The sequence below is a fragment of the Canis lupus genome, chromosome 26 (genome assembly GCF_011100685.1).
Source record: "Canis lupus familiaris isolate Mischka breed German Shepherd chromosome 26, alternate assembly UU_Cfam_GSD_1.0, whole genome shotgun sequence".
NCBI lineage: Eukaryota > Metazoa > Chordata > Mammalia > Carnivora > Canidae > Canis > Canis lupus.
Genome location: NC_049247.1, coordinates 23,999,678 through 24,021,736, shown reverse-complemented (window position 1 = coordinate 24,021,736; position 22,059 = coordinate 23,999,678). Strand labels below are relative to the sequence as shown.

At 51.0% G+C, this 22,059-nt stretch overlaps 1 protein-coding gene across 2 annotated transcripts; it reads left to right on the top strand.

The window, feature by feature from the left end:
* Positions 1–998: 998 nt before the first annotated feature.
* Positions 999–14,810, top strand: LOC486353 (SEC14-like protein 4). Of its 2 annotated transcripts, none has more exons than XM_038575647.1 (12): positions 999–1,113; positions 4,136–4,211; positions 6,278–6,321; positions 6,634–6,693; positions 6,829–7,017; positions 8,472–8,567; positions 8,868–8,928; positions 9,775–9,858; positions 10,207–10,313; positions 10,403–10,542; positions 10,636–10,805; positions 11,920–14,810. In XM_038575647.1, exons 1-12 carry the CDS (start codon positions 1,060–1,062, stop codon positions 12,057–12,059), a joined length of 1,221 nt encoding a protein of 406 aa, XP_038431575.1. In that variant the 5' UTR covers positions 999–1,059; the 3' UTR covers positions 12,060–14,810. The 2 variants fall into 2 exon arrangements, with proteins under 2 accessions (XP_038431575.1, XP_038431574.1); XM_038575646.1 differs by having other exon boundaries at positions 8,472–8,572; positions 8,825–8,928.
* Positions 14,811–22,059: the final 7,249 nt, after the last annotated feature.

Sequence of the window (22,059 nt, the reverse complement as noted above, 5' to 3'; positions counted from 1 at the left end):
AGGCTATAGATTCTACCCAGGTGCTACCAGAGGGGCCATCCCAGAATTTCCACCTATGCAGCCCCTCCCTGTTCTGGTGAAGGCATCAATCATAGTAATTATTATGGAACAATAGTCCTCATCCTGGAGACCCGGGATCGTGTCCCACGTCGGGCTCCCCGCATGGAGCCTGCTTCTCCCTCTGCCTGTGTCTCTGCCTCTCTCTCTCTGTGTGTCTCTCATGAATAAATAATAAATAAAATCTTTAAAAAAAAAAAGTCCTAACATTGCACACTTAAGTGGAATGCCAGGCTAACCCATGGCGGATCATCTTATCTAGTCTTCTGACCATCTTGGAGCTGGAACCATTTTGCACATAAAGGCCTCCATCAGCTTGTGAGCACGGATAGGGCGCTCCTAGCCAGTGGTCAAGGCCAGGGCAGGGAGGTTGGGGCCCCTCGGGCAGAAACTCCCGGACACATCTAGAGGGTGGAGTCTGGTTTAGGAAGCCCCAGTTCCTTGGGCAGCCCGGGTGGCTCAGCGGTTTAGCGCCTGCCTTCAACCCAGGACGTGATGATCGAGTCCCACGTCGGGCTCCCTGCATGGAGCCTGCTCCTCCCTTTGCCTGTCTCTGCCTCTCGCTGTGTCTCTCATGAATAAATAAATAAAATCTTAAAAAAAAAAAAAAAAAAGAAAGTTTTAAAAGGAAGCCCCAGGTCCTCCAGCTTGCTGGGGAGGAGAGCCGGGTGTGCTCCCCGAAGCTGCCCGCAGGTCCGCAGGCCCGCCCGCCCTCCCCTCCACTCAGGACCCCGTCCGAGCCCCCGCACGAGGCGGCCTGGAGGTGGCGGCGCCTGCGGCCTCCCCTCGAGTCCGCTCTCCGGGCTCCCTGCCCCGCGTGGGGCGCGCCCGGTCCACCGCCCGCCGGACACCCCGGGGTGGGGGGCGGGACGCGCGGGGCGGCGCTCTCGGCTTGGGGCGGGGCCGACATCTGAGCCCCGCACAAAACCACGCGGCGGCTGCGGGCCTGGCGGGCCGGCGCCCTCCTGGCACCCCCGCGCCCCCCCGCCGGCCCGCGGCACCATGAGCGGCCGAGTCGGGGACCTGAGCCCCCCGCAGCAGGAGGCGCTGGCCACGGTGAGGGGCTTCGGCCGGGAGGCTCGGGAGGGGGGAGCTGCCTGGCGCTGCCCACCTGGGCTGGAGCCCCGGCGTTTGGATGGAAAAGGGGTCCTTGCGAGCCTCCTGTCCCGCGCACCCCCTGCGCCCAGTTGCTGAGGCAGACGTGTATGGGACACTGGCCTTGAACCCTTCCCTGGGCTGCCCTGGGGCCAAATCCCGCTTTCCCCTCCCGCCCTCTGCGCCCTCTGCGGCCCTTGTCCCCGGCCCTTGTCCCCTGGTTTTGGGGGTGGGGTGGTGCTGCCGTCCCCGGCAGCCTTGGGCACACCGCCCCGCAGATCTCCTGCCCGGATTGCAACATCTGTTTGTTTGGTGTCTTTGTGGCTTTCCGACTCCCCAGGGGGGAAGCCATCTCCCCATCGCTGGTGTTTCCATTAAAGAGGAATGGAGGGGTTTGGGGGATTTCAAGGCAGTCCGTCAAGCTGCCGCTGAGAGTGTCACACCCTGGGGAAGGGGGACATATTCAGGTCTTAGGTGCCACAGCATTAATTTGATTAGGAGATGGCAGGGCCTGGAAACTGTGACTTTACGTTAGGGGAGTGGGGTGACGGACCTACCTGGCTTACACTTTGGGCCAAAGAAGGGCAAGTTTCGGACTTGGGGAGACTATGGTTTCTTTTATGGCTCCCACCCTGGGGAGGATCCTCCAGGGAGGAATGAAGACCCCCCATGGAGGAGGACCCTGGATGAATTCCTGGTGAAGGAGAGAAGGGTCCCAGGTGAAGGGGGGGGGGGGGGGCTGGGTGAATTTCCAGGTAAAGGATGAGGTTCCAGGAGCAGAGAGTCTTGAGCTGAAGGAGGGGTCCCCAAGAGAAGCAGGAGGGGGAGTCCCCTGGTTAACCCTCTCCCTCCCCACTGGCAGAGGCCTCAGGGGAGCCCTGACACTAGGCTCTTGGGAGGGGCTGGACACCTGGCCTTTGGGGGTGAATTATGATGGAAATGCTTGTGGGTCAAAGAGCTTTAAACAATGTGAAAAGAGTTTATTCTTATTTTTTCCCATTATTTAATAGAAATGAATGCTAGTTGTTTTAAAAATTAGGGAGAAAAAGGAAAGTAGGAAAAAGAAGTCACCCGTGGTCCCAGAGATCTAGACAACCATGCCTAGGAGCATTTCCTTCTAAGTTTTTTACCTTAGCCTAGTTTTAACCACCTTGGTTGGGCTGCCAGAGGCTGCTTTCTCCATTTGGCCTCATTGTTCTTTTTTGTTTGTTTGTTTTGATTTTTTTTTTTTTTTAAGATTCTATTTATTTATTCCCGAGACACACACAGAGAGGCAGAGACAAAGGCAGAGGGAAGAGCAGGCTCCCTCGGGAGAGCCCAATGAGGGACTCAATCCCAGGACCCTGGGATCACGACCTGAGCCAAAGGCAGATGCTCAACCACCAAGCCGCCCAGGTGCCCCAGTATGGCCTCATTGTTAAGATATTTTTTCCATTAAGTTACTCTGGACCCTTCCCAGCACCTGCTTAGTGGTCTTATCTTTTACTTGACGTGCGTCCCAAGGGTGGGGTGGCTTTGAGACTGGAAGGTGTGGACTCCTCCTGGCCTTGTAGCTTTTTTACTTTGTCCATGGGGAAGACCCTCCAGCACCCCAGCCTCCCTTCCCACATCCACAAAGCAGGGATGTGACCCTTGCTTCTCCTGCCTCAGGGCACATCCCAGAGGTTCACAGGAGGAACTCTGGTAATCTGAAGGGGCTGAGCGTGCAGAATTATTATTTCTTGGTTATTGTGACTCTCCGTCACTCCCCCTAAAAACTTCCTCAACTGATCCTTGTGCCTGCTGGGACTGGGTGGGCGATGATGATAGCTGGTGCTCTCGCTCACCTTAGTTGTTGACACTGGAGATTTTTCGTCTTTTTATTTGTTTTTCATTATGTGATCAATACATGAACACATTCTTTTTTTTTTTTTTTTTTTTTTTTTAAAGAGAGAGGCAGAGACACAGGCAGAGGGAGAAGCAGGCTCCCAGCAGGGAGCCCATCCCAGGACCCCAGCATCGTGACCTGAGCCAAAAGCAGATGCTCAACCACTGAGTCACCTAGGCGACCCCACATTCTTATTTTAAACATCATCCATAAAGCTAAAGGAGGTTTGGTGGATGGCTGTCAAGATAGCATCCTCTGGCTTTGCTAACAATGACTTCTAATCCTAAATTCTCATTCACAGTTTCCCACAAACCCACCCCTCCAGGGTTTGCCTTCTGCTCCCTTAGTCCCCATTGAAGTGGGGGACAGTTCTCTCCCAGAACTGAGCCCCAGACCCATACCTAAACTTTCAACAGCTTTCCCAAACTCTGCCAGTGGGCAGAGCCTGCGTCAGCAGGTCAGCCCCTCTCTTTCCCCAGTCTTGACGGGCCTGATGCGGCATCCCTGGCTTCTCTTGCAGTTCCTCCCTGCTGACCTTTGCCTGGGGTTGTTTCCACAAAGACTCCCCTGTCTGGAGCTCCGAGCAGTCCACATTTGCTGAGTGCCCACATTTTTCTGGCACCTGCTGCAAGCTAAGACTGATGCTAAGTGCTTTACCTGTACACACTCCTTTGACTGGCACAAATTTATCTTTATCCCCACTACACAGATGAGGAAACTGAAGCTCAGAGTGGTTCAGTAACTTGCTTTCAAATCTAGACTCATAAGATCCAGTATCAAGGGCAAGGTTCCTAAATTGTTCTGGTTTGCCTGCATCAGATTCACCAGCGATCTTTGTAAAAATGAGGATGGCAGGGCCCCACCTCAGACCTATAGAATAAGGATCTTGGGGAGGCAGAGAACCCCCAAAGTTGAGAAGGACCCAACTCTGGTTGCCGTGGTGGGGTGCTCCATTCCCAGTTGGCAAAAAGATCCAGGCAGCTGCTGCTAACTGTGTGATTTCCACCCTGCAGGGTCCCTGGGAAGGACTGACAGGCTGAGTTTAAGAAGGATCGGGGTGGGGTTGGGAGCCCAGGGATCATGGGAGCACCACTGACCATTATATCTCCCCCTCAGTTCCGGGACAAACTCCAGGACCTGCTGCCCACCCTGCCCAATGCCGACGAGTACTTCCTCCTACGCTGGCTCCGAGGTGAGGCTGGCAGGGTCAGGGAGGCAGAGGGGGAGAGAGGGAAGAAGAGTTTCAGGGAAGCTGGTGGGACTTTGGAATCTGAGCTCCCCTCCAAATCAGCAGGGCACAAAAAACCCATCCAGCCTCAATTTCTTCATCTATAAAGTGGGATGGGACCACCTCCCCAAGGACTGTTGTGAGCGTTAAATGAGAGGGTGTAATACCTGGCACTGGGTGGGCACATGGTCGAGGTGAGCTTGGAGTTCACACCTGGGAAGGTCTCAGGGTGACTGGCCTGGCCAGGCCTTGAGTCAGATAGGCCTGAATATATTCTTCAGGACTTGCCTGTGGGTCTGTCTCCAGTTCCTTGAAGGCAAGGCTGTATGGTCCCCTGAGGAAACCTGGCCACCCAAGCAGGTGCCCAGCAAATACTTCAGGAAATGGATGCCATTAAAGGTAGACAAGGAGTTTCTTCCAGAAATTGCCACAATAGTGTAAAATTAGAATAACAGAAACCAAGGTGGGGGAAATTCATTCCAATTCAACACACCCCATGGTATGTTGTTGAACTTGAATCAGGACAGAAGTCAGAAGCCGGGCTGGGAAGTGCACACACAGCCTCAGAATCTGGCAAACCTGTGATCGAATCTCAGCTCTGCCGTGTGCTAGCAGTGGGCCTATGGCGCTCACTCATTGACTCAGCCTCACTTTTCTCTTCTGGGTAATGGGTATAAAACTCGTCCCCGACCTTCAAGATGCTGTGAGTCAGACATGAGGTCATGGATGTGCACAGCACCTACTCAGAGGAAGCCCTCCCTTCTGTTCTGTTCTGTTTGGTACATTTTTTAATTATTACTTTTTATTTTTTTTATTTCTAAAATAAAGCATCATATTTTCAATTAAAGTGAATTTATTTCTTCAAAATAAGTAATCACAACAATAGTTAACCATTTACTAGGAAGTTCCTGGGAACCAGGTAATATGCCAAGCATTTTTTTTTTAAGATTTTATTTATTTATTCATGAGAGACACAGAGAGATAGAGAGTCAGAGACACAGGCAGAGGGAGAAGCAGGCTCTACACAGGGAGCCCGACGTGGGACTCGATCCTGGGTCTCCAGGATCACGCCCTAGGCTGTAAGCAGCGCTAAACTGCTGAGTCACCAGGGCTGCCCTGTGCCAAGCATTTTATATGCTTTTATCTCATGTCACCCTTTGAATAACTGAAAAAAATATTTCTATTTAACAGATAAAACTAAAACTTAGAGAAGGTAGGTGAGTTGCTCAAAATTGCACAGCAAATAAAAGGACAAAACTAGAATTCAAGTCCAAGTCTGTCTGACTCAAAGCCTATGCTCCTCACTACCCCTAATACCAATGGGGTCTGGGCTCCCATGGAGACATCAATATTACAGGCTAGATCAACCTCTGGTTTTAAAAGTTTATAAAGGCTTGGATACTGATATCAAGGGCCTCTAAAGTCTTCTAGAGGATTAAAAGTCCTTGCTTTTTAAAAACATGCAGGGCACCTGAGTGGCTCAGTCGGCTGAGTGGCCAACTCTTGATTTCAGCTCAGGTCATGATCTCAGGGTCTTGAGATTGAGCCCCAAGTGGGGCTTCATGCTCATTAGGGAGTCTGCTTGAGATTCTCTCTCTCACTCTCCCTTTGCCCCTCCCCTTCTGTGTTCCCTCTCCTTCTCTCTCTTTCTCTCTCTAAAATAAATAAACATTTTTCCCCTAAGGATTTTATTTATTTATTCATGAGAGAGAGAGAGAGAGAGAGAGAGAGGCAGAGGGACACAGGCAGAGGGAGAAGCAGGCTCCATGCAGGGAGCCTGACGTGGGACTCGATCCCGGGTGTCCAGGATCGCATCCTGGGTTGAAGGCAGTGCTAAACCGCTGAGCCACTGGGCTGCCCATAAGTAAACATTTTTTAAAAATAAAATAACAAAAAATGTCCAGAGCCCTAATGTGTTCTTGAGGTGTCACAAAAGGCTCAGGTACTCCTGTATTTCTGTATGAGTTTTCAGAGAACTATGAGTTCTAGATCCGACCTCAAGCCTCCTCAAATCTTGGCTCCTTTTGCAGCTCGGAACTTTGACCTGCAGAAATCTGAGGATATGCTCCGGAAGGTGAGGCCCCATTCTCATGAGTGTCCTGCCTCCCACACACTGTATCCCAGGGATCAGTAACAAAGAGTGGGAACTCTTGCCCTGCCCTGTTCTTGTGTGTTTCCTCCATTCCCCCTTGGATCCCTTTCTACATCAGACCTGGGTCCACCATGGCCCTCCTCTTGGCATTGCCATCCGCAGTTCTATGTCAGAGTCTGGGGATGCTTTGGTAAGGTCTTAGGGGCTGCAGGCAGAGAGACCCGACCTGATGCCCCCAGATGCCTTCAAAGTCTTTGTGGTAAGCAGTCTTCAGGTCCTGACATTTCTCCACAGCACATGGAGTTCCGGAAGCAACAGGACCTAGACAACATCCTCACATGGCAGCCCTCGGAGGTGAGCCCCATGCAGCATCTCCCCAGACCATCAGATGCCCCTCACACTCCCCCACATCCAGCCATCTAATGGAGTGGGGACATGGCCTAGTAGCTGGTTTGAGTCAGGACCTCACTGCCCACTCCCCATCCCCAGGTGATCCAGCTGTACGACTCTGGTGGTCTGACCGGCTATGACTATGAAGGTTGCCCCGTGTGGTTTGACATCATTGGGACCCTTGACCCCAAGGGTCTTCTCCTGTCAGCCTCCAAGCAGGAACTGATCCGGAAGCGCATCAGGGTCTGTGAGCTGCTTTTGAGGGAGTGTGAGCTGCAGAGTCAGAAGGTAAGTGACTGAGTCCAGAATGGGAAGTACACGGTGGGCCCAATCTGTCTAAAGGATGGCACCAGGACCAGGTAGGAAAGGCATGCTGCCTCTGCTTCTCCCCAGGCCTCAGCATTCTGGGCTTTGATGGGACATGGCTTCTCTTGTGGTCACCCATCTGTGAGCATCTAACATGCCCATGGCACTCTCTGCTGGCAAGTGCCAAGGGTCACCAAAGCCCTTTCCCCTCTGACCTTGGGTGAGTTGTTGACCTTGGGTGCAGTGAGTACTCTAGCTCTGTTCTCCGGGAACCCTGGGAACAGTGGATGGTCAGCTTTGCTTATGGAAAAAATGTCCCCAGTTGTAAACTGCATAACTCTAACACCTAATGGGGGAGCCATTGCTTTGTGCATCCCTCAGAGCAGTGACTGAAAACTTGGCACATCCGTCATGGGTCCTTAGAAGCTAATATGGAATTGCTACTATATACATATATATATATTGAGTCCTGTGGGGCATAGGGTTTTTAAGCCAGGAAGGACCCACACCCACCTGTACAGATCTTCTTTTTGCTCTAGCTCTATTTCCTGGTCCATACCTTACAGAATGAATCTAATGCCAAGTGTGGTCTGTTAGTTTTGTGAGTTTAAGTGTCTACATGAGCCTAAGAAGACACCTGGGTGGGGAGTTCTTATGTCACTTTGGGATGACCTGCCTAATGGCGAGGACAGGGCCTATGTCCTCAGTGTCTGTCATGGAGCTGGACACCAGGTAGACCCTCCCAGCAAAGATTTGTGGCAAACATGAGAGACTTGTAAACACCCTATTCAGTGCCTGGTTTGAATAGATGTGTGTCTCTCGAACAAGATGGCTGATTTTATGGGGTCACAGCAGTGTCTTCTACTTCATGGACATTTCCAATCAGAGCTGATAATTGTGTGATGACAATACTAGTAATAACGTCTGCTGATATTTATCAGGGACCAGCATGTATCAGGCACTGGGATTTTTGTAAATTATCTTACTGAATCCTCCCGGAAACTATCAGAACCTGGAATTATCCTCATTTCACGGAGGGAGAAAATAAGGCTCAGAGGAGTTAAAAACCCACCCAAGGCCACACAGCCTGCTAGCTGTGTAGCTCTGGCTTGACACACCCTGGGACTGTAGACACCAGCTGATACAGTATACTATTGTACAGAGAGATGCCCAATGAGCAACGAGTGAGGGCTTTAACTCTATAGTTAACTAATTCTGGGAAATGGTGTTGAGCAAACAGTGTGATAAGGGACCACTGTGCCAGGGCTCAGAGGCAGCATCTTCTTAGACCCTAGGTGGGCTCTGTCTGTTTGGAAAACCCTGTGGGCAGTTGGGGGCGGGGGTGGCAGGAAGGTGGGAGCAGTGCAGGTTTCCCTGGCTGGGACCTCTTGCCCAGAGTTGTTGTCTGACCTATAGACTTGTGCTGTCTCATGTAGCTGGGCAAGAAGATTGAGACGGTGCTGATGGTGTTTGACATGGAGGGGCTCAGCCTGAAACACCTGTGGAAGCCAGCTGTAGAGATCTACCAGCAGGTGAGGTAGGCAGCTGGCTCGAGGCCAATAGGTAGCCACTGCCCACACCAGCTCCCAGTCCATGGAGGAGGGGTCACCCCTACCGGCCCCTAGAGCAGCCAGTGAAGCTGGCCTGGGATCCCCCCTCCAAGGAGAAAGAGGAGCAAGAGTATTCCAGAGGATGAAGTCCATCTCATGGGGAAGATGGATGGCCAGGGGGTGGGGGTGGTAGGGGCTCTTGTCTCAGCAGCATTGAAGGCCACCAAATCCCCACATAGAATGTGTTGGAGCAGGATCTTGACCAGATTCATCTTGCCACAGTTTTTTGCCATCCTGGAAGCAAATTATCCTGAGACGCTGAAGAATTTAATTGTCATTCGAGGTGAGCCCATGATGGGGATGACCCCTTGAGGAGGAATGGGGAATGGGGGGAACAGTGGGTAAATCACCCAGTTCAGGGCTTCTCAAACCATCCTTTGTGTCAGATAAGTTATAAGTTTCTAAATGTATACTGTTATTGTCTTTATTTTTCTTGGTGTGGAATGGTAATGGCTAGTTCATGGGCCACACTGGTTGAGAGACATGCTTTGAGTGGGAATGGTCCCCGTCGGTGATGGTTGTATAGTGAGGGGGCCACCGTGTGTGCCCTGGGATCAAATGATCTGCTTTCCAATCTAGCTAGTTCGGTGATTTTGAACAAGTCTACTTAACCTTACTAAGCCTCAGTTCTCCCAATCTGTAAAATAGGGATACTCTGACACCTTTCCTATGACAGCTGTGAGGTTAAATGAGACAGTCTTTGGAGGAGTAGCACAGAGGCTGGCCAGTCAGTGTGAGCAGTTCAGGTGGGACATGAGATCTAATGCCCTGTCTCCTTGCACCCAAGAAAATTCCAAGACAACTTGGGAAAACTCTGAGTGGGGACAGGAGGCACCACTGGGAAATCCGCATTACTGACACCCTACAATGCTGGGGGGGGGGGGGGGGCAGCCATTTATTGAGAGCCAGGCACTGTGCCAAGTGTTCTGCATACATAGTTTAATTTATCTCCCTTTTATAGTTAACAGCACTAAGCCTCAGAGAGGGTGGGTAACTAGCTGAAGGTCACACAGCCGCAAATGGCAGAATCTAGAACTGTCCAACTCCTGTCCAGCCCAGGGCCCCTGGCCGTGACTGTATGCCAGGTCCTCTTTAGCCCAGCTTCCCAAAGAAGTTTCATGTGTTTCAGCCCCCAAGCTGTTCCCTGTGGCCTTCAACTTGGTCAAGTTTTTCATGAGTGAGGAAACACAAAGGAAGATAGTGATTCTGGGAGGTGAGTGACTTGGCCTCCTAGCTATGCCCATCGCGGCTTGGGCAAGCAGAGGTCGAGGTGAAAGCCCCCATTTCTCCCTGGCTTATCCTCTTTACCCACACACTGACCTTGGCCTTAAACCTCGCTGGCCTTTGCACACTCAGATGATGCTTCAGACCCTAGGCCCTAGCCTGGGTGGCCACATAAAGCATTTGGGTGCTTCAGGAGTAAGTGCTCAGGGGAGCAAGCCAAGGACATATCAGGTTTCCTCCCTGGGCTTGGCTTCTCTGCCCTCTTTTGAGCATCTCTGAGCCCCCACAGCACCCCCACAACCAGTCCCCCCCGACCCACGCCACCTTGCTTCCACAGGCAACTGGAAGCAGGAGCTGCTAAGGTTCATCAGCCCTGAGCAGCTGCCCGTGGAGTTTGGGGGGACCATGACTGACCCTGATGGCAACCCTAAGTGCCTGACCAAGGTATAGGGTGCCCAGAGGATGTGGATGAGGATGAGGCAGGACGGGTGGTGGCCATGGTCTAGTGCTTGCTCACCAGCCCTCACCCATAGATCAAATACGGGGGCATTGTGCCCAAGAGCTACTACCTGCGCAACCAGGTGAAGACACACTATGAGCACACGGTGACGGTGGCCCGAGGCTCGTTCGTGCAGGTGGAGAACGAAATCCTGTTCCCGGGCTGCGTGCTCAGGTAGGGATGGCGGCTACTCCACACCTGGGCGCAGCTGGGAGGGGCCCGGAGCCCAGGCAGGTGGTCATTATTGGGGCCCTCTGTCCCATGCAGGTGGCAGTTCGCGTCAGATGGGGCAGATATCGGCTTCGGGGTTTTCCTGAAGACCAAGACAAGCGAGCGGGAGTGGGCAGGGGAGATGGTGGAGGTGCTGCCCATCCAGCGCTACAAAGCTCACGTGGTACCTGAGGACGGGAGCCTCACCTGCCTCAACATCGGCGTCTGTGAGAGCTGTGGGATTCACTGGAGTCGTTTTCCTCCTTATGGCAGAGAAATGAACTGACACCCCTTGCCAGGCTGTCCTGTGTGCCCTCAATTTCCAGCTCTCAGGGAGGGGTGGGGGTCTCCGCAAGCTACTAGGTCCTGTGGTTGCCAGGGGCATTGGCTTCACAGCCTTAGATCTGGTGAGTGACCCCCTGGGTACAAGGGCAGAGATGCATGTTAGAGATTGGGATTCACAGCCTGAGGCCACTCACTCCCGGGAAGCCCTTCCTCAACATGCTAAGAGGTAATTAAAGTCATGGACTAATCTTCAGAGGTCCTGGCCCGCCCAGGAGCATGGGCAGTCCCACTGTGCAAATCCCAAAGAGATGCTTCTTCCATGCGTTTATCCTTCATTCTCAGGCCACCCAAGCCAGATGCAGTCTGGTCCATCTTACGGGAAGCCGTGTTCCCCAGGAACAGCATTGACCTCCCGCTTCTGTAGGGAACAGAGCTAGGAGGGGGACTCAAGGTTGAGGAGCATGAGAGCTTTACTAATGCTTTGGTTAATACATATCCAGCTCCCCCCTGTGGAAAGGGAGAATTCGAAGGGTGGAGACTGAGGAATCTGGGTAACTCATCACATCCCAGAATTCACTTTGCACCTTGTCACTGAAGGGAATGCCTTCTTTAAAAGGCATGATGGAAAAGTGGCTTAGAGAGCTCAGCCCTCTCCTCTGGGGAAAGCAGGGCTTCCCTCTCGATTGGAATCTCAGGATAAGGGAATCCTAGTCCCTCCCTTCCCTCGTTCTGTACTCATCGGAAAGTCCTCTTGACCTCTGTAGGCCTCAGCATCCCCATCCTTAAAATGGTGATGATAGCACCTGCTGTGGGGCTGCTATGGGGATTCGGAAAGCTGGGAGCACCCATGTGATGCCTGGCAAAGAAAAGGGGCTGGCGCCTTCAGGGAGTTAGGGATGCACAAGGTGCACAAGGAGATGGCCCGAGCAGTGGGCTCTGCGGGTGGTGCAGTGGCTGACCCTCCAGCACTGCCCACGGTCCTGGGCCCATTCCCCAGGGCACCGGGTTGCAGATATGTCAGCCTTGCTTTGCCTGACGACTTCTCCACCCTTGCAGATGTCCTGCGTTTTGACAACACCTACAGCCTGATGCACACCAAGAAGGTCAGCTACACTGTGGACGTGCTGCTCCCAGACAAGGCCTCTGAGGAGAAGATTCAAGGTCTCGAGGCAGGGAGACCACCCCCAGCGCAGTGAAGACCCTGGCTGCCTCCGTGCCTGTGCTCTTCAACCCCTCAGCACCCCCTCCCTGTCCCCTGCCCCCCTAGGTGGGGTGGTGTTTGGAGGAGCCACCCCCTACCCCCACCCCCACCTCCCCATCTCACCTGCTTGTGGCCCACCTGGCACAGTGGCAGAGCAGGAAGGGGTCATACAGGCCATAGGCCACACTCAGGATTCACACAGGAGATCCAATCCCCCATTCACAGAGACTGAGTTTGAGGACATTGGAGATGAACCAGGGGCCGCCAAGAAAGTGTCCTGCTCTAGGAGCTGCCCTTCTGTCACTCCTGACAAGGCCTACCAGTGCCAGGACTCACTCATAGCTAGTGATCTTGCTTGGAGCCGTGTGCATGAACCCCAGGCCATGCAGGGAGCAGAGCATCAAGTCTGAAGAGCAGGGAAGCCCCTCTCTCTGCAGTTGGGGCTCAGCAGGGATGGACAGGGCCAGCTGGAGGTGGGCAGGTGGAGGGATGGGGCCAGCTGGGTGGTGGAGCTTGTAGTTTTGGTTCTGGGAGGGTACCAAGGCTCTTTGGAGTTGTCCTCTTGCCTTTGGAAGGAAGATGAGAAATGGAGCATGAGGCCCAGCAGGGCTGGCCATCGGGAGGAAAAGCCACGCTCAGTCACACAGAGCTAAATGGGTGAAGACTGAATCTCTCAGAATTCTCAGTGACCCCGGCCTTCCCCTCCCCACCTGCTGTGATCCAGCTGACATTCAGCTTAGGTTCCTTCTGGCTAAGGACCATGACTATAGCAGAGCTGGAGTGAAGTGGAACCTGCTGGAATAAAGTAGAATGTGCTGGGGTGGAGCTGCCATCCCAGGGGCTTATCAGAGACTCTGATTTACTTCTTGGAGAATTGTCAAGTTTTTCTTCTGTCTGCCAACTCCCCACCACCCCACCCCAAATGAAGCTCAGTAGCTGGCCAGTGATGGCTCCTGTTTCCCAAAGGCTGGCTCTCCTGGTGCTCACAGCCCACAGTCAGGACCGCCGTCTCCTCTGCTGGATGAACTGCACCCAACAGAGCAGACCTGACCCAGAATGAGTCAGTGAAGCTGCTGAGTGGTCAGATGTCCCCTGTTAAAAGGGGTCCTTGGTGCAAAGCATTAGCATCCTGGCTGCAAAGACCCCTCCCAGAGGCTAGAAGCCTCAGCAAACATCAACACTCCAGGGCTTTGCAAACAATAAGCCGGCTTGGACTCCTTTCTTGCTCTCAGATTCTGTGATTTCATTTTTTCCATTTAATAGATTTCCTGATTTCCCAGGGCCTGTTCTTCCCAGGCAAGAAAATGAGGAGGCTTGGGAAGGTGGAGGTCTTCAGGTGAGCTACGTGAAGTCCCTGGGGCCCCAGGCCTTCCACCTGTGGCAGCTGCATCACCCATGGTTCAGCACACAGTCTGAACAGGGGCTCTGCTGCTATAGAAAGCAAACTAACTAAAGGAAACAATTGAAGTCAGTGCACTGAGGCATTGCTGGCCCAACAGTGTTGGAGGGGTTTGGCAAGAAAAAACCCTGCCATGTCCATGCCAAGTAGACAGCCCAGGGCTGTCAGGGGAAAAGCACAAGATGTTCTTGTGTCCAAGGGCAGCTCCTGCATCCCTGCTGCAACAGGCTTTCCCACCACCCCCACTGCACCGGGGGCCACCCTCTGTGCAGCCTCTCCAGGTGCAGAGGCACTAGGGAGGTCCAGAGCCACCCACCTTCCCTGTAGGCTATAGAGGGCATGGCCGGCTGGTGTATAAGGGCCCCACATCAGGTTTCTCTGGGTCCACCTGTTGTCCTGATGGGTGAGGAGGAGGAGCTCACAAGGCTTCACTTCGGCCTCACATCCCCGGCCTAAAAACAAAGGATTTGTAAACAAGGGTTCATGGATTTCAACCCGGATTCTTGCCTTTCCAACCACCCACAGCCAATTTCCCACCATCAGCACAGCCTCATCTGGGTTTCTGGCAAACAGCAGATTGGTCGCACCATGCACAAGGGTTTAATTTGCACAAATATGGACTGCCCGGGGAGTGGCAGGTAAAGGACTGAGGGATCCGGCAGGGGCACCAGTGACTCTGAATCCCAGAGCCAGCAGAATGCACCGCATGTGAAGCAGTGAGTGCAGTGGCACCCTCAGAAGTGAGGGAAGGATCTCCTGTCTGGCAAGGTGGACAAGGGACATGTCCTCAGCAACTCCATCCCTGACTCAACACCATCACTTCTTTACAAAAAAAAAAAAAAAAAGGAAGTAGCCCAGAGAGGGGCTGGTTCACCTGAAGTTTGTTTCTTCCTTCATCATCAATATTTATTGAGTGCCGGGCACCAGGCCCTGGAAGCCCTGGGGATGCTGGGGGTGCTGGGCTCCCCAAGTCCACTAGCAGGAAGCTTGCCTGTACTGAGGGAGGCTGAAGTGATTCTGATGGCCATTATCAAGTGGGTGGGTCAGTGGGGCAGGAGCCAAATTCTGGGGGAGAATTCAGCAAAAACCCCCACAAAACCCCAAACCCAGCCTGATGGGGGATCAGATGTGCTTTGCCCAAGGCAGGGATCCCTGAGGGAAGAGCTGAAGGCATGGGCAAGGCTTCCAGACTGAAAAATGGAGTGAGGGCAGCTGTGAGTGTCTGAAGCCAGAGGAAAGCCAGAAGGGCCCTTAGGTGATGCTGGTAATGGGTCACTAATGTTTGCTATTTCTTTGCGAACGACTGTGTACACATTAGGTAGTTGTCAATAAAACCATTTCATAACAGAGATTACAAAACAGAATTGTTTGTCAGGAAGAAATGGTAAAATCTTGGCAGGAAGCCAGGGATGAAAACTCTTGCTTGAAATGAGGTAATTGGAAATAGCCAGGCTTCACCTGTCTAGAGGAGTGGAGGCAGGGCCTGGCCTTCCCAGGGCCTATTTCCTAACTGGAAAGCCCCACAATCTTCCAGGGGAAGCAGGGAAATAGGCAAGGGAATACTACCTTAGGGGTTTGTTTTGTTTTGTTTTGTTTTTGTTTTTTTTTGAGGACAGATAGAAAGGCTCCCCTGACTCCCAAATCTCTACCTCAGTTAAGCAGGCCTTCCAAGAGCCCAGGCCAGAAGGGATACCACTGTGGGACCATCATAGCTGCCTAGAGCAAATCTTCACCAGGGCTCCAGGGCATGGCACTCCACAGTTTGTACAGCCCTTACATGCAACTCTGGAGCAGAAGGGATTCGGTGGGAGGGAGTGCCTTGGTTAAGAGTTTAGTGTCTAATGGCAGGGGATGGGGCCAGCACCCAGGTTAGCTGCCAGCAGTGCCCCTGCCCTGCCTTTCAGGGGAGGAGAGGGTCAATGTGGGGAGGTGGGCCCCTGCCAGTGAGGGCCAGCCTGGGGCAGATGGCACAGAGTGGCACTGGTCAGAGTCTGGGGAGTCTGCCTCTCTGTGGGATGGGATAGGGCCAGCTGCATTCCCTGCCTACCAGGTGCCAGGCCCAAGCTGATGCAGAAAGCATCATCCCATTTACTGATGAGAGCGAGGCCCAGGGAAGTGACTTGTCATGTCACACAATATAAAAGAGGGGGGCGGTAAGACAGCCAGGTGTTAAAGGAGCATGTTGGGTGGGCTGGCTTCATGCTTGGTGACTTCACAGAGGAGGTGGCTGCAACAGATTTGAGCAAAGTGGCTCTCAGCTGACATTGGAGACCTCTGCTTTTAGCCACCAGAGGGCAGTGTTGGGACAACTGCCCCTCTCTCTGCGGGTGGTGGGTGGGAGGCAGTGTGAACTGGGCACCTCAGCATCTCCCTCACCCCCAAAGGGGGGTTTTACAGGTGGGTTGAGGAGCAGTACACTGGGCCCAGGCTGTCTGTGGGTCCACTGGGAGCAGCAGAAAGAAGTGGTCCCACCTGGGTTCAGATCCTGGTTCTACAACTTGTTGGTTTTCTTTCCAAATCCCTGTGGACTCCCATCTTCCGTCCTGTGGCTGTTACCTTAGTCAGGGCCTCCATCATCCCTGGCTTGGATTATTAGAAAGGAGCGCATGAGTCAGTCTCCTGGTGCCCATTCCTACCCCATCCCCTGAGATTCCACAGGGCAGCCAGAAAAAAATCTTTCTGAAATGAAAATTCTGATCAATCCTTCCTATGTGCATCCTTCACTGGCTCCCCTGTGACTTGGCTATGACACCCTCATTGCAGCCTCACCCAATACCACCAATTCATCAGATTCCTTCCTGCCTCCATGCTTTTATTCATGCTGTGTCCTCAGGCTAGGACCCCCTTCCCAGTCTTGTTCTGTGTACCCTGGAGCCTTCAGGCTCCCAGAGCCCTCTTTCCCCAGCCAACCCTGCTCCCACTCCCTGACATCCCTAGCAGAGTTAGAGTCTCATCTCCATGCTCTTGGAGCAACAGGGGTGCTTATAATGCAGGAGAGTCATCATCTGTCTCCTATTCCCCACTAACCACTGGCCCAGGCCACACTCTCCAAATGTTCAATAAAGCCTCGCAAAAATAATAGATACCATTTACTGAGAACCTACGTAGGCCTGCTGATCTTGTGCTATCTTGTTTAATCATCATGGCAGCCTTGTCAAGTAAATATAGTCATCCTGGTTATATGGGGAGGGCGGTGAGTAAGGCTCAGAGATGCAGTTGTTTGCTCAGTGATGGCGCCAAGACTGGAATTCAGGATGTTTGATTCCAGGGCAACATCTCCCTCACCCATCCACCCCCCAGAGGTTGGGTCATACTAGGAGCACTGCCAAAAAGCAGAGCCTAACAGCATGACTCAGCACCAGGGACAGACCCCAATAGAGGTTTGGACAGCCATAGAATAGAGAAGGAACCAGAAAGGATGGGCTCACCTAGCTGTGCCTTCATCCTAGAGTATCAACTATAAAAGCAAACATTATTAGGGTGCTTGACTGGCTCAGTCGGAATAGCATGTGACTCTTGATCTCGGGGTTGTGCAGTCAAGGTGCACATTGGGTGTAGAGATTACTAAAAAAAAAAGTAAATAAACTTAAAAAAAATTAAAGCCAACACTATTGGCCACTTATTGTGTACCAGACAATGGGTGGCTACTGGCTTCTAACCATCTCAGTAGCCTTATAAGAGGAGGATGTTATTAGCCCTAATTTACAGGCGAGAAAACTGAGACTTAAAATCACACAGAACATTAAAGGTGAAGCCAGGATTCAAACCCAAGCACCCAGGCCTATGCTTCAGCACCATACATTTCTGAAATTTTTGGGGATTGTTTGCTCAGTGTTGGGAGATGAATTACAGCTGCTTGGGTGGTCTGTTTATTGTCACTCCAGATTCAGCCTCTCCCAGAGTAGTCTTGGGCACTCCAGTTTTCCCAAAGATGGCGATAAAAGCAGAGTCCAGTTTGGCATGAAGAACTTGGAACACTCAATGCCCTTACGGTGCCCCAGGTATTGTGAGCGGGGATATGCCAGCTCCTTCCCCAGAAAGTATATAAGCTCCCCCACTTTGAGCCTCCTTCACTCTCCTCCCCATGTTCCTATCACCATAGCCTTCCATCCCTATGATAAGCAGCATATGAGAGAAAGAAGGGAAGAGCCTAGGAACTTGACCAACAGCTTTGTCACCAACTCAGAGTTCTTTGGGGTCTCCTCCAGCAAGGGTTTTGACTTCTTGGTGGCTCTTAGTACTCCATGGCACAGACATTAGAGGCAATAGTACCATCATCATCATCATCATCATACTTAATTTTATTTTTTGATCACAAAGGGACATGAAACAATGGAGAATATACACCAGAAAAAGAATTACCAATTTCATCTGGGTTTCTGGATATAAGAGTAATATACGAAAATCAGTTGCATTTTTATACATTAACAAGGAACATTCAAAAAACAAAATTAAGAAAATAATTTCATTTACATCAGCATCCAAAAGTAAAGTACTCAGGTATAACCTTAGCTAAAGAAATACAAGATTTTTACACTGAAAACCACAAACTATTGTTAAAGGAAAGACTACATGTGAAAAGACATCTATGTTTGTGTTTCAGAAGATTTAATACTATTGAGATGGCAATACTCCCTAAAGTGATCCACAGATTCAGTAATCCCTACCGAAATCCCAACTGCCCTTTTTGCAAAAATGGACAAGCTGATCCCAAAGTTCATGTGGAAATGCAAAGGATTCAGAGTAGGCTAAATAAGCAATCTTGGAAAAGTAGAATGGAGTTAAGGAGGATTTGTACTTCCTGATTTCAAATTTTAACATAAATTGCAGTAGTCAAAACAGCGCGGTCCTGGCATAATGATAGACATACAGATCAATGGAATAGAATGGAGAATAGATGTGAAATCCACACACTATGGTCAAGTGACTTTTGACATGTGTGCAAAGGCCTTTCAATGGGAAAAAAATAATCTTTTCAACAAATACTGCTGGGACAATTCTACTACAACATGGATGAGCCTTAAAAATATCACATTAGGTGAAAGAAGCCAGTCACAAAAGACTATATGATTCTCTTCATATGAAATATCTGGATGGAATATCCAGAGCAGGGAAATCTATAGAGATAGAAAGTAGATTTGTAGTTGCCAGAGGCTTAAGTAGGGCCCGGGAAACGGAACAGCTGCTAATGGGTACAGGGGTTGGTTTTTGGGGGGTGATGAAAATGTTCTATAATTAGTGGTGATAGTTGCACAAACTTGTGAATATGTTAAAGATCACTGAATTGTACACTTTAAGGATGGTGAATTTACAATATGTGACTTATAACACAATTTTTAAAAATTTATGATGGAGACAAAAATGCTTAAGAGTAAAGATGGAAAGTAGATTGTTTCAGGATGCTACCAAGAGCATCATTACAACTCTGGTGGGGCACCCCCAAATCCTCTTCCATCTCCTGTTTTCAAGTCATCCCCACCTCACCTTATAGCCATCTGAACCCTCCCCACTTGCCTCTTCCCACTAATGCTCACCCCACTCATCCTGTGGAAAGGCTTCTCCTGGGCTCCCTTTGTACTGGCCCAACTGATTCTGGCATGACCCATCTAGGGGAAGGTGAGACAGGAATGTGACTGTGCTGAGGCCCAAGAGGGTTGAGGGGCAGCCTTTTCACATTTCCTAGTAACTACCTAGAAGGAGTGGCAGGGTGTGGCATGGGTGGCCCTTCTGTCCCCTGCCGTTGTTTGCTTCTGTGGTTGTTGCCATGGTCCTCTGAAAGTTTGGCAAACTAATAGCTAAACACAATCTGGAGATTTACGAGGAGATATATCCTGTGGATAGGGGTTGGGATTCTCCTTTGCCAGGGCCTTTGTTTCAAAGGAGGGAAATCACTTCTGCTGGCCTCAAGACACTCCACAGCCCAAGGGTTGTGGACCCAGACTTTCTAATACATGATTATGATTTAAAACATCTATTGAGCACTTACTATGTTCCAGGCACAATGTTAAACCTTCCGAGGGAAGGCAGGGCTGGGCTGTGGTTCTGGTGCAAGTTCCAGAATCAGACAGGCTTGGGTTCAAATCGTCACTCCCCATTTCCTGGCTGTGTTACTTCAGAAAATTTTCTTACTTCTCTGATCTTCCATTTCTTTGTAAAATGTGGATACCTTTACCTGTTTTCAAATAGTCTGATAATGATGTAATGCTCTCAGTACAGAGGAAACGCTCCACAAATGGGAAACTGAGTTCCCCAGGCAGAGACCTAATCCATCTGGTTTACTGCAATATCCCCAGCATTCCCCTCCACATGCTCTTCATTTTCCTACCTCCATACCTTTGCCCATGCACTTTCCTTCCACCTGGGATGCTCTTTCCTCTACTCCAATCCCCTCTATCTACATCCTTCCTTTCTTAAAAGTCTGGCTTAAGTGTTGCCTGCATCCCATGGGAGTAACTTCTGTGCCTAGGTCCTCTCCCTGGTTAGGATGGAAGCTCTTGGAGCCGAGACTGTGGGATAGTGCAACAGCAGAGTGCTTAATTGCATGGGCTTAACTCTGGCTAAGTTACTTAACTTCTTTATACCTCAGTTTGCTTGTCTGTAAAACAGGCTTAACAATGGTACTTACCCCTAGGGGTGTTCTGAGGTTTAAATGAGGTAATGCACTTAGTATGGGACTTGACATGGAATAAGCTTCCAATAAGTGTAATAAACTTGCATTGTCCAATATGGTAGCCACAAACCACCTGGAGTGATTTAAAATTAAATAAAAATTAATCAAAATTGAATTAATTCAACTCACACTTGAATTCCTCAGTCTCACTAACCATTTTCCTATGTGACTAGTGGCTACCAAATATGTCCAATTGGATAGCCCGGATGTGAAACATTTCCATCTTTGCAGAAAGTTCTATTGGATGACACTATAAATGATGATGCTGTGCGCACAGCAGGCACTCTTCCTAGCTCTCCCTGCCCAGCCTCTGATGTCCCTAGAAAAAACTGGGGCACCTCACATGAGAGGGATGGGGGAGAGAAAGGAGACTGGTGAGAAATAGGTAGGATTAGGGGCTAATGAGCGGGCAGTGAAGGAACCCAATCTCCCCTTGCTCCTGGCCTGGCAGGAAGTAGGTGTTGACAGCAGCCTGGGGCTTTGCAGAAAGAGGCTGGAATGTGAAGTGGGGCGGGGTTGAGGTGTGGAGTTACCTAACTGCTCCTGAGTGAGCCTGCCAGGTGCCTCAGATGAGGGAGATGGCTAAAGATGCACCCCTTCTCCCTCTGGGCCAGATTCAATCAGGCCCAGAGCAAGGAAGGTGTCCAGCACTAAGCGATGCCAGCTAGCTTAAAAAAGTTCTGAGATTGTCCAGGGATGGGGATGCAGGATGCCTATAGATAGAGAACCTGGGAGAGCCTTGGGCAGGGTGGCTTGAGCTAGGCCAGGGGTCGTTTCAGCCGACGTGGATCTTCTCCAGTCCTGGAAGACATGGTCACAGGGATGTGCTATGCTCTCAAGCAGATGTGTTCCTGGTTTCTTTATAGACAGTCATTGGTAATGTGGCCTCTGCTGTCTTGGAGCTTCTGACAGTTGGACAAGAATAATCCCTTAGATGCTATGACCCTGGATGGTCTATATACCTCCTTAGATCTTCCCTCCAACTGCATAAGGACAAGGCAAGCATCGATAGCCCCATTCCATAAACGAGGCAAGTGACACTCAGAGATGTCCTCTTGAAAGGAACTTCTCATAGGGGATTGGGGAGCAAGGGCCAGGCCTCGCCAGCAGGTCTAACAGTGAAATATCAGGCACCACAACAGAAATCAAAAGACAGGGAAATATTCTGGGCTTCCTTCATCACTTAGCATACTTGGTGGACACTTCTCACTGATCAAGTGTTTAAAATTCCAAGAAACATCCCCACTGCCCCAAGACCATCAATATGCTCTACCTCTTCCTTAGGGCCCAGGGAATGTGGGATCCCAGACAAGGACCCTCATGTCCTCATGATCTCAGCAATGGGAAAGCAGTCAACAGGGTGGGGAGTGCTTAGCCCCTCCCCATGTTGAAGGAACAGGGCCAGCATTGCATGATAGGACTTGAAAGACACCAGAAAGAATAGTGTCAGCACCATGGAAAAAACATACCTTCAGTAAGGACACATTTGAGTTCCATTTCTCTACCCCAGCCTGTCTCTTCTTGAATATGGACTTTGGTGCAGAAGGATATGAGTTTCCTACCCCAACAAACTGAATGAACTGTGTACTAGACTGACCAAGTCCCTGACTCTTACCAGTCAGAGCTGGGTGTAGGGGGTAAACTTTGCAGAACCCTAGATGTGGGGTCTCTTCATTAGGGAGATGGGGAAACTGATGATGGGAGCAGTTCTCACTCCTCCTAAAATCCCCCCCCACCCTTCTCTGGAAGCCTGGGAGCATGGGTGGATGTTTTATGGCACTCAGCCTGGGCTCCTGCGCCCTCTGGCACAGCCTCTTGTGCCTGCCTGCCCCTCAGACCTGTCCCAGAGCCAAGCATGGGACCTCACTTAATCCCACTTATGTAATGTGCAATCCAACAGTTGGCCAAGAAGGAGGTGCCTGGAGC